The sequence below is a fragment of the Hemicordylus capensis genome, chromosome 3 (genome assembly GCF_027244095.1).
Source record: "Hemicordylus capensis ecotype Gifberg chromosome 3, rHemCap1.1.pri, whole genome shotgun sequence".
In the NCBI taxonomy this organism is placed as follows: Eukaryota; Metazoa; Chordata; class Lepidosauria; order Squamata; family Cordylidae; genus Hemicordylus; species Hemicordylus capensis.
The window spans coordinates 142,502,363-142,514,966 of NC_069659.1; the positions used below are offsets into that span (position 1 = coordinate 142,502,363).

Sequence of the window (12,604 nt, forward strand, 5' to 3'; positions counted from 1 at the left end):
TTGACAAGTAAAGATCATCTCCATGTGAGAAGGCTGGGAAGATTTTATGTATCGGAAGAAGGTGTCCCCCCCCCCCTTCAGACCATCAATGTGCAATAAATAACTAACCCTGGTAGGTATTTCTAAGTAACCTTGAATTACAATCCTAACCACAAACTTTAAATAAAAATAGCAGAAGATGCAGTATAAAATGAATGAAGGATCTTTCTCTGGTTTTGAGGTTATTTTCAATTTCTAAAATGAGTTAATTGTGAATGATAGAAAAGGCTGTTTGGAAACCAGCCTCCTAGATTAAATCCATTTATGCATTTTGATATTCTGCAACCAGTGTAACTGTTATGAAGTGTTGCTGTAATAGATCAGCTATCAGCATTGTTCTAATTTGCAGCATGTGGCTGAAGTATTGCAATGTTTTCCACAGTTTCCCAGCCAAACTGTTAGTGCAAATAAGAGGCAAAGAGCAGCTTGCAAGGACTGCAGGGAGGTCAGGACCACAATACAAGGGGGAAAGGCTAACCAACCCCCTGCTGCAGTCCCAATCCTGAACTACCAACGTATGTGTATAATGTAACAGATAATTTGGATTTTAGCCTATAAAATTTTAGTTATATTTAGCTATTTTAGTTATTGTTTCAGATAGCTCTAGGCACAAGAATCCTATTGTTACTAGGCTTAAACTGATGACTTGTTAATATGGGGCCAATTTGAACTATACCTCCAACTGCTCTATCCACCATGTGATTAGAGACATCAGTAGGCATATACCTCCACTTTTATAATCATAAGAGAAACAGTGCGGACAAACTCCCAAGATTATGAAAAGCAGGACAGTGTACCAGCAAGGAGACATGTGCACTCATGTCTCTAACTGTGTGGTGGGCAAGGATGGTCAGACATATCATCCAAACCAGACCAGGGATTATCTGTTGGTATTTACGCCCTGGGAACTAACTTAACAGTCAATCAATTTAGAGGGTTTTAACCTTTTTATTTGTTATTTTATTTGTATTGTTGTAAACCGCCCAGAGACTTGTGTTTGAGGCAGTATACAAATATGTAAAATAAAATAACATTTAAAAATAAAAATAGATCTATGCCACTGCCCTCTAAAATCCTCTCATAAACCAAAATAGTCCTGGCTCCCCCATCTCAATCCTGCTGCTAAAACGCTGCTGTCATCCAAGTCTCTTTCACACAGACTCTCCCTCCCACCCACCTACCTATTCTACAGCCTTCTCCCTTAGCTAAAAGCAAATTGTACATCCCATACTCCACTCTACCCACAATGCACAGCAAGCACTCCCCTATCCCCTGCACACTTTGTGACTCTTGTGCTGCCAATGAAAATAAAAGGCAGTGTGAGAGACTGGTGCTAACCACACAGTATCATCTATGCCTCAGTCAGTCCTTTTGCCCTACCCAGGGTATCACTCTTTGTCCCTGAAGATGGTTCGACAATGTATGTGGAGTGTGGACTGGGCCTCATGGGGAACATCAAAGATCATCCCAAACCTTTTGTTTCACAGCCCTGTTCTAAACCATACTGGCCACTAGGCAAGTTCTGTTTAAAGTAATTGTTTGATTAGTCAAGGATGACGACTGCCCAATGCCTTTGACTTCTCCAACTCCTGCAGTTCAAGTTGCCATGAAGGTTACTGTGCAAGATGAGAAAGAAAAGAATCCAAATCCACAGGCTTCCTGGATGCAGATGCAGCTGGGAGTCTTTAATTCCATAGCCAACAGCCACTACACCCTCTAGAGGCCACTAGCTTACAAATTAATGTGTTGAATGCATAAACCTCTGGTAAGTAGCACCTAAACTTCTGCTAGGATGCCCAAGCCAGAAAAAATGTTTTTGCTTTACTTGTTGATCTCATACTATATTAAAACATTGTGATTTCCCCATATCCTGGGAAAACTTTCCCTTCTGCTATTGCCCCCCCACCCACCAAATCTAGACTAAAAGCAAAGCTTTAGTCAATATGTAGGTCAAAGTTCACAGTGATTTACTATGGAAACAAATCAATATATAAATACCCATTTTTCCAAAGTTTGCATATAGAATCAGACTCTAACCAGAAAAAGGAAAATCAGTTCAATACCAATCTGAATAACTTGTTTTTAGACATGGAATAAAGTCTGGATCCTCTATCACCTTTGGAACATATGAAACAACCTTCTCTTGTTTCAAACTAGTATTTGAATAAACCCATATGCAAGAAAATTAATTTTCTTACACAACAGAAAATAAAATTTGAATGTGCTCAGGTTTCCATTTGAATAGGGTTTTATCTACTAACAAGCTATAAGATGATAAACATAGACCTAAAATAATCCTTACAATAAATCACAAGTGCTTACAACCCTCCAAAACTCTGGCAACATATTGCACTATGAACAACTTGAGATATTTCTTAATAAAGATGGTTTATTTAAGTATTAAGAACAGAAGCACTATAATACTTGCAATTAGGTGGGGGTTTTTCTTGCCTAAAGCAAGAACTACACATTTTTGGACATGGTGGGCTTTTCTTATACATAGACTATCTGTTACATTTTGTGAAAAGCCAATATTGATCAGAACTGTAGCCTAAACCTATGTACTGTTTATCACACCAGACCCCAAATGGATCTATGGATTTATGAAAACCCTAGCAGATTCTTAAAAGACCATGGGGCACTATTAACTGTATTAATCTACAAAAAAGTGAATCCCATTTGTAAGCTGCAAAATCTTCGCGTAATAGATTCTGCCTTCATGTCTATCAGAACACAGCAGCTGCCTTCATGTTACTTCTCAATAAAAATAATGAAGATGATAAAACATTTTTACAAAAACCCGCTTCTGGTTTAAATAGGAAAAGACAACAATCTTCCTCTAATATATTATCTGGAGTTATATTCAAGTTATTTCTATGAATATTGCATTCTAGTCGGGCTTGTACACTACCGAGATCTTCTCTATGTCTGGGTAATGTTTTATTCTTCTTTTTTTTGGTCCTTGCCTCTTTTAAGTGGAAATTTTAAAGTACAGCAGCAGCTTACCCGTACTCCCAACTCTATTCCTGTATTACCCCACCCATTCATCCCCCCCCCCCGCCCCGCTTCCATCCCCACAGCCCCCAAGCCTTGACAATGGCGCCTTTGCAGCTTTCCCAGCGATTTTGGATGTCCGTGCTGCTAGCTAAACCACGGCAACAGCATTCCCAAGGAAAAGGCCGCACGTTTCCTGCGTTTGCAAGGGTGGGGAAGAAGAGGCGGGGGGATCATTGGACAAAGGAAAGTGCGTAGATCTAATCTAATCCCTGCTTGGCTCACTTTCCAGCATGTCCATAGTGAATGGAACGGAAGGCGTATTTCGGGTTGAGCCCATGTTTCTTTCTGCGCGCCTCTTTATTTTGCATGGACGCACTCCCTCTGCCTGGATGACTGTTGCGCCTGGTGCCAAGGAGGATCGGAAAGTAACTGGTGTCGCTGCATTATTCAGCAGCACCACGAGCATTATCATCTGCATTCGGTTATAAGATCCGCTGTGCATGCAGGAAGAGAGGGCAGCATGGTGTGTTAGATGCGTTATGCGAGCGCTCTGGTGATGAAACCCAAGTAAAACCCGCTTGCCTTGCGAGAGGCCGTGGGGGTGGTTTAAAGAGAAATATAGCAATAGAAGACACTTACTTTATCTATGGTGCCCGGCAGCAGGCGATCCAGCAGCCTGCACAGCACCACCCCGTCTTTCAGAGACGCTTGCAAGAATCCCTCCGGGTCCGAGATGCTCTTTTTGGGCGATTCCAGCACCCCCAGGGTGATCAGCCATGTAACGGTCTGTTCCGCTGAATTCATGGCTGCTGCTGCTGCCACTACTGCCAAGAGGAGGTTTTTAATCCCAGCGACGAGCCAGAGGGAGAGAAAAATTGCACCGGAGAAGGCTCGGATTCTATTTTATTTGCTTAAATAATCCCCCTCCTCCCCTTATTTTCCCCCAACCACCCCACCCTCCCCCTTTCTCCCCCCTTTATTTTTGCTTGTGGTTTCACATTGAGGCAGCCGAAGCTGAAGTCGCTGCCGCCGCTGCCACTGCTCCCCCCTCCTCCTTCCCCATGTAGTTGCAGATGATGACGATTCGCTTTACGAAATCCAGTAGGTCCAGTTTCTCCCTCCCGTGCGTTTTGGCAGATTGTCAAATGCCTTTTCATTATATACACATGAACCTGCAGTGCCTCCTCCTTTTCCTCCTTCTCCTCCCCCTCCTTCGCCTGCTGCCTCTCCATGACATCATTGGAACAGCAGGAGGAGGGGGGGCGAAGGAGAGAGGGGGCCTCTGCAAATAGACCTTACACAAAGTCAGCGCCCCTTCGCCGGGCATTTTACATGAAGGGCATGGGCGGCGCACACATCGCTTCCTGTTACAAATCCCATATGCAGACGTGCGTCCTGCTGCTCTGCAGATCTAGTCGAGGGAGTTGTAAAGCTTTGGCGCTTGCACGCTGTTGGAGATGCAGACGTTTGACCCAGTGTGAAACCTGCACGGAGGAGAGAGGTTAGGTAGTGTGTGTGTGCATACACACCCCCGTGCAGGAAGTTTGCACGGGCCCCGCTCTTGAATATGCGATTCCATGTGCTATTAACTATAGGTGCACGGAGATAGTCAGGCAACGTTGGGTTAATGAACTCTCCACAGCACAGACGCAAACACTTCTTGTTGTTGTTTTTGAAGGATAGCTACGTTGCCTCCTGCATATGAAGGGTGCGGTTGATCATCGGTAGGGATAAGGGAGACAGGAGGAAATCGATGCTCTGTTTTTTCGTATTAGCTGAAAATTCGAATGTGTAACCAGAAGCTGTTTCCAAGCGATTGCAAAAGGATCTTCCAAATTCAGTTTTCCTAAACTGGGTCACTTGACAAAGAAGGAAAAAGAGACAAGCCAGCAGCAGTAGGGAAGGGCGGGATAATGTTACAGCTGCTTGGCCTTTTTGCACGCGTATTTCCGCTCCCCCACCCGACCCCAAATCCTTAGGACTCCCACCCAATGATGGAGAGACAGGTGGCGCGGTGACCTAGCTTGAGAAGATCTTATGCAGCTCACTGCAGGGTGGGGCGATGCTTCTATGGCTCCTGAGTTGAGGTGGGGGTTGCACTTTTCAAGAAGAGCTTAGCATAGCTGTCATAAATCAGAAAGAGCAGCGCGCAGTATTAGTGTGCATGTTCTCATCTGACTTGAGCGAACAGCTACTGCATGGTGCGCCCTCCAGTGGAAGGTTGGTTTCTTCATCCCAAAGTGGGCTCGTCAAATCAAACACCAGCGCGACGCTAACGGTTTTGAGGCAGAATTCATACAAGGAGGAAAGCGGGGGTGAGTATTCCGTGGTGGCAACTGGGGAACACAGATGCATCCCACAATCAAAACAAATGCTTTATTTGTAGTGTATAGTATGTTTAGAATAGATGTTGGATAGATCAGCTTTCCCAGGCGACGTTCCAATACCGAAGCACATTTACTTTTAAAAAAAAAAATTAAATGAGGCCACGCTGCCTGCCCTGGCCACACACCTTTTCCTCCAAAGGTGCAGGGCCGGGGTTTATTTTATTTTAACTGTCTTCCTCTTCTTTATTCTTATATAATCTTTCTTCTTCTTTGTAGCTGTTCTTTGCATCCCTCCTGAGCAAAGAGACACCTTTTAAAGTGGTGATTCAATTTAGCAGGGGGGAAACAACTGTTGCTGGTATCTACCTTATGTTTCTTTTTAGATTGTGAGCCCTTTGGGGACAGGGGGCCATCTTATATATGTGATATTTATTTTTCTATGTAAACCGCCAGGGGCGTAACAAGGCTGGAGTGGGCCCAGAGACAAAATGTTAAAATGGGCCCCTTGCTGATACACACACACTTCACAATATATAGTCATGTGACTTGCCTCATGTGACTTGCCTCTGGGGGGGCCTTCAAGGCATGGGGGCCCCCAGGCAGCCGCCTCCCCTTGCCTAATAGTAGTTACACCCCTGTAAACCGCTTTGAAAACTTTGGTTGAAGAGCGGTATATAAATATTTGTAGATTCTCCTGGAGCTGACACCCCACAGTGCACTGGAAAGGACGTGTCCCTCTGGCACATAAGGGACTGAGCCGATTGCAAAAGCAGAAGTTTAAACTCTGTGCTTTTTGGAGCTGATTCAGAGCAAGTCAGCAGGACACACCAGCCAGTGTCCCACACACTGGGACACTGGTTGTACCAATACACAGTACACTGGTTGGAAAATGCTGGGATATGCCAACATGAGCACATGCCTGTTGATGCTTGGCTCTTTGGCCTGTAGGGTCCCATAGGGTTCAGTTTTGTCTCCCATGCTTTTTAACATCTACATGAAACCGCTGGGAGAGGTCATCTGGGAACTTGGACTGAGTTGCCAGCAATATGCTGATGACATTCAGCTCTCTCTCTCTCTCTCTCTCTCTCTCTCTCTCTCTCTCTCTCCTTATCGCCTGATCCTAGGGAGGCAGTGGCTGTCCTGAGTTGGGGGGCTGGAGGCAGTGATGGGTTGGATGTGAGCTGAGATTGAAGACAGAGGTGCTGTTGGTCAGTAGGAGAGCCAGTCGGGATGAGGGGACCCGACTGGTTCTGGATGGGGTTGCACTCCCCTTGAAAGAGCAGGTGCGTAGCTTGGGGGTTTTGCTGGACCTGGCTCTGCTTTTGGAAGCTCAGGTGGAGGCAGTGGCCAGGGGTGCCCTTGCACAGCTAATGCGCCAGCTGCGTCCCTTTCTCGAGAAGGCAGATCTAGCCACAGTTACCCATTCCTTAGTCATGTCATGGGTGGATTATTGTAATGCACTCTACGTGAAGAATATTCAGAAACTGCAGCTTGTGCAAAATGTGGCTGTTAGGCTTTTATCCAGAGCTGTCCACTGGGATCACATTACACCTATTTTGAAAGAGTTACACTGGCTGCCAATTTGTTTCCGGGTCCAACTCAAGGTGCTGGTTTTTAAAGCCCTTAACAGTTTGGGCCCTGGATATCTGAGGGACCTCCTGCTCTCAAGGGTTTTTGCCCGCTTGACAAGGTTATCGGAGGGGGCCCTACTCTGTGTGCTGACAATGAGGGAGGCTCAGCTGTCGTGCACATGGGACAGGGCCTTCTCAGTTATTGCCCCCCAACTTTGGAATGCTCTCCCAGTGGGCATCTCCTCCTCAGTCTCCATCCCAGCTTTTGGGAAGCAAGTGAAATCTTGGCTTTTTACCCGGGCTTTTATATGATTGTTGTTTTTGTTAACTGCTGCTCTGTATTTTATGGTCTCATTGTGTATGTTTTTAAAACTTGTAATTAGATTTGTATTTTCACATTCCAATTTAATATTTTTATTGTGTAACTGTTTTATAGTTTTATATTGTTTTAAATGTTTTGTAAGCCACTTTGAAATTGTTTTAATGAAAGACAGTATAAAAATCTAACAATAAATAAATAAATCTAAACTGCTGATTATCCATGGCTATTTAATATGTTACAAAGTATCACACACCTTACACAAATCACCCTGTATGGGGTATGAACATTCTCTCTCCAGTGCTTTTGGGGCTTTTTCCAACTGTGCTTTAAGGAAGCACAGAGTTTGGCAAAGGTGTGTGTGGGGAGAGGCAGTACATCAGTTGTTACTAGAGTTCAAAATAAAGAGCACATTAAGCCAGGGCTCCTCACTTTCCTTTCTGCCCTATCCACCTCCAGCACAGCATCCCTCCAGTGACTGTTGCTGGTGTCTATCTTATGTTTCTTTTTAGAATGTGAGCCCTCTGGGGACAGAGGTCCATCTTATGTGTTCGTTATTTCTCTGTGTAAACCGCCTTGAGCCATTTTTGGAAGGGCAGTATAGAAATCAAATGAATGAATGAATGAAAATATGCTTGAGAAAAGGCAACAAACAAGTAACAAACCTTCCCTCCATAATTAAAGCATATGCTGCCATAACTTTGTGACACAAACCCCTTTTTGCTGAGATAAGAGCCCATAGATCAATCTTTCCCACCCACCCAGCCATGGGGCCTCCTCACACATTATGTTTTTATTTATTTATTTATTTATTTAACTAACACATTTATTTTACACATGAACACACACAAGCCACAGGATGATGGAGACATGGATGTTTGAAGAGAGGTGTATGCTGATGTACCAGAAGGACCATACTTAGCCAGAATCCCTGGCCACATGTACATGTTTCAGAACATGGGTTTGACTCCTTTAATGTTTGTAGCTGGTATCCATCCTCATCATCTCTCTGTATAAAAGGAATAAACATCAATCCTATTGCCAAATATTTATGCTAAGTATCTACTTCATAAGTTTGAAGTATGCGCAGAGGTTAACATCATATGTCCGGAAGTGCACGCTGAATTTAGAGAGGGATTTTCAGCTATGAACAGTTGTTTCATCTTAGATAATTGCCAGCTTCCTGAAAAAAGGATATTTGCATGCTATTATCAACCAGAACACTGCTTTTCATTCTGTTGATAAGGAAAGATCATAGGCTACGCTTTGCAATCTAAATTCTGATTGCAGATTGATTTGACAGGACAAACCACCAAATTATAGCTACTTTGGAGGGGAGTAAAACAGAACATCTTCGGATCCCTGTTCTGCTTAATATAAATGTTATCCATCAGTCTAAATTATCAGACATTCCCCATCCTTGTCCACTGCCAAGGACTCTAGGAAATTGTCATTACTTCTCTATTGTAATGGCATGATCTTATTTTTCATACACCCTTATGGGTTTAAAACAGGACAGCACAAAATTAACAACCATTTCCAACTGTTTGTCCCCAGGTGCCCATGTTCATGGGTATACTTCATTTGAATATGGAGTTTCCATTAACAGTCATGACTAATAGTTCATGATTAATTGTGCTCCATGAATTTGTCTAAACCACCTCGTAAAGCCGTCTAAGCCAATGGCCATATCTTGTGGCAGTGCATGAACAATTATTTTATTTTTACTATCTTGAATCTACTGCCTATACTGAACCACAACTGAAAGCTGATTCCCACATATGCTGTACAACACTTAATAACTTACTGTATGATCATTCTGTGTGAACTGCCTCCATTGAAATGTGTTGTGTTTGGTGAGATATGAACACTCTGCAGTGTTTGATCTGTGATAACTATTTCACACATGCAAGTCATTTCTTGATGTTACATTAATTATGCTGATTGACATACATGCATGAACTCTTATTGTGTAAAGAGAAACTAATAGAAATAATACATCGTGTCACAAAAATTGGAAGGTCACAAAATACATTAATCAGATCTTAAACTGACTTCCTCGTGAAGTTTGTGTAAACTCAAGAATGAGTGTTTTCTTGAAGCAGGAATAAGTGTGGCTACTTTTAGTAGTATATTTTATATTTCTGATTTTTAAAAAATATATGTTTTGGAGTATGTTTTATGCAGAGTTGTTACTTACCCTGAGTCTCTGTGGATTAGCTGGTCTAAACCTAAATAAATGTATTCCATTTTATCTCTCTTATGCTGGATTCAATTAGAAATGTTTTTTCCTCCAATTGACAGAGAATTTATATAAAAAGCAGTGCTGTTTTCTTCAATTAAAATAACCTGGCCATTACTTCCAAGTAAGTATATTTCCATAAATCATGCTCCAGCTTTTTAATTAGCTGAAAAGGCATTCTACGGCTCTAATGAGTAGTTCATATCAAAATGAGGCCAAATGGGTTTTCCAGAGCTGCTTAAACATTTTAAGAGCTGCTAAAACTGCAGCTTCATGGATCATCAGCATGCTTAAAGCTGTTTTTCAAATTACTTTTGAAAGCAGGGTGCACTCTTGAGAGTTACAGCCATGTCTGAATATATATTATGAACACATAATGTCAAATATAATATGTGGATTTTCCATAGAGAAAATAACCATGGCATACCATGGATTCCTGTCCAACTTGCTGCTTCTGCCTGAAAGGAGCATTACAGCACTAATGCTATAATGCTATATATATGATACATATATATATGTATCACAACTGATACATCTATGAGAAGAAATGTGTGTGCACATCCATATGCATACACTCCCTCCCTGCTTTGGGCCAATGTATACATGGAGGTGGAAGCATTACCTTTGGCATGTTTAAGGATGTCTGTGGCTGCTATTCACCACATGGGCAGGCTGGGTAAAAGTGAGAACTGACCCATAGTTTTGTGGATCTCCAGATATAGGTTCTACTCCCAAGAATTCATTAACTGCATGTGTATACCATTAAAATTTGTTAGCATGATCTAAGTTTGCTATAATGTCAGTCATGAAACTGGGTGAGATTTGGATGCTTTCTGTACCTCTTTTAATTAATTTCCTTTCCCAACCTGATCAAATGTCAGTATTAATTCTCATCCACTCCAAAACTGCCCTCAAACACTGGTTTGGAATTCCCTGCCTTCCCAAGATTGGATAATGGGAGTAAGGGGTATTCATTTTTCATTTGATTTAAAATATGAACAGTATATTGTTTGCATGTTTCTTCCATACTATGGACACAATTCAGTGTAACACTGTTTGCACAATTACTAAATCTGGCCCAGAGAGTGAAAGTCTAGACTTAGCACAGAAGCGTATGCTTCATTGCCCAAGATAATTGCCTACAGATGCCTAATTGCTATTTAGGTTGAGTGTACCTGTGCAATATCACAGTAAAGAGATAGTAATACCCTAACACTTAATTAAATTAAGCACCCTCTGCAGAAGCATGCTTGTGATCCAGCCCAGCATCATCAGATGTCAGGACTGATGTTTATAAAGAACACCTCTTTTGAAGCTCACACTTTTCTTTTTCTTTTTTTATGATTGTCTTCTGTTTGACTGAGCATACATAGTTCAGTTTCATTATGGCGTAATCAACTGAATATATGTATCTACTATTCAAGCAATTTGTTACCAAACATCTTGGGAATTTGGCTTTCACATGGATTGTTGCATAGTTCCAGGAGGGAAGAAGACAGCACAGTTATGCAAACAAAGATGGTATGAGTGGCTGGAGAAGCACAAGCACTGCCCCTGGATTTCTTAAATACTTAATAAAGCCAGATCCAGGGTGGGCCTTGGACAAGCAGACCTCACTGAGAACCTGAGCAATTGTATCCCAAAATGCAATCATCAAAATGCAATCAAGGCAAGGACTGGACATTTCATTAGCCTGCCTTTCTCCGGAACCTGCACTAGAAGATTTCTAATTACCTCTTTTGCTCTTCAAACATTCCCACCTTTGCACTTGCAGCCCCTGCTAGAAGACCCTTGAAGGAAAAGCCTATGAATAGTTTTTGCTTTTGACACTTGTGCTTGTCTTCTTGCACAAGAGCTTGGTAGCAAGGTCTGCCTTTTACTAGCCCACTGTACACTCAGACCCTTTTCCCTTTGTACTGAACCACTGGACTACAGAGTCCCTATTTCTAAGTTGGAACCCTGCACTGCAGAGTCCAAAACTGCTGAGCTGAAATCAATCTCCTTGGGTTATTTGGGTTCTTGGACATCCTTAGAACTTAAGAGTGTCCTTGAGCTATTCTCTGTAGGCTTGCTATGAGCTAATCCTTGAACTTGATTGCCTGTAGGGATGTGCGTTTCGTTTCGGATACAAAATGTTTTGTGCACAAAACAGGCCATTTCGGCTGTTTTGTAGCCAAAACAAAACATCCAGTGCTCAAAACAGAAAATTTTGTAGCCAAAACAAAACGTCCCTGTTTCGGATACAGAATGTTTTGTTGTTTCAGCTGTTTTGGAACTCCATTTTGCAATTGCAAAAAGTCTTTCTCCTTCAGTCTCCATTTTGAGTTTTGACATCTGTTTGAATTTCCAGCCCTTCCAGCCCACAGATTGGCCAGCGAAAGCATTAGCTGATCTGCTGGCAATTGCCTCCTTATTCCTTTTAAGCAAATGTAAGGGTAAATTTTACCCTCATTGGCTAGTGGGGCAGTGTGCATTTACCCTCATTGGCCAGTGGGGCAGTGTGCATTCCATTGTTGTTGTTTCACACTGTTGTGTGTAGATCAATTGCATTTCGGGCAGGGGGGATTTGGATGTGCATGACCTTTAGAAATCTGCCTGATTTTCTTCCAAAGCTCTGCTGTTGTTGATGTGTGATGTTGATGTTATTGGGGTGGATTCGGGGCAGAAAGGAGGCTTTGGGGGCAGAAGAATGGTTCAGGTGGTAGTGCCCCAATGGGTGCCTGCTGCCACCCAGATTCCAAAGGAATTGGGGAAAGGGCTTATTTTTAAAGAATTTTTGAAGTTGACATGTCTTTGGGGCAGATTCGGGGCAGAAAGGGGGCCTGAGGGGCAAAACAGTGGGTTGGGTGGCAGTGCCCTAAGGGGTGCCTGCCACAACCCAGATTCCAAAGGAATAGGGCAAAGGGCTGATTTCTTAGGAATTGTTGAAGTTTATGCTTCTTTAAGGTTCCCCCCCCACCCCGGAATAATGGAGGTTTCAGCAGACCCATAACTCCACCTGGGGGGCACTGGGGTGGCTGGGAGCAAGTGGTGGTGTAGTGCACATAGGGTACCAACCAACCCCATGGGTTGCTAACCCATGGAGTGCTGGGTTTTGTTGTTTCTGAGG

The 12,604-nt window shown here is 42.8% G+C and overlaps 2 protein-coding genes across 22 annotated transcripts in view; one reads left to right on the forward strand and one right to left on the reverse strand.

The window, feature by feature from the left end:
• Positions 1–3,972, reverse strand: part of ARHGEF7 (Rho guanine nucleotide exchange factor 7) — a 159,540-nt gene extending 155,568 nt beyond the window's left edge. For all 10 annotated transcript variants that reach the window (XR_008319854.1, XM_053311162.1, XM_053311158.1 and 7 more), the window contains exon 1: positions 3,676–3,972. Coding sequence is in view for 9 of the 10 variants with exons in the window: in XM_053311162.1 (XP_053167137.1) it covers positions 3,676–3,840 (165 nt within the window). In the remaining variant the exon portion in view is untranslated. The remainder of the gene's footprint in view (positions 1–3,675) is intronic.
• LOC128351541 (uncharacterized) overlaps positions 1–12,604 on the forward strand; it is a 43,859-nt gene that overhangs the window by 11,024 nt on the left and 20,231 nt on the right. The window contains exon 4 of one of the 12 annotated variants that reach the window (XM_053311187.1): positions 3,326–3,821. The exons of 10 other annotated variants lie outside the window; for them this stretch is intronic. In XM_053311187.1, coding sequence (XP_053167162.1) covers positions 3,326–3,524 — 199 coding nt within the window. In that variant the 3' untranslated portion in view covers positions 3,525–3,821. Of the gene's footprint in view, positions 1–3,325; positions 3,822–4,089; positions 5,352–12,604 lie in introns of those variants that run through there. One more of the 12 variants, XM_053311171.1, reaches the window with a different exon arrangement.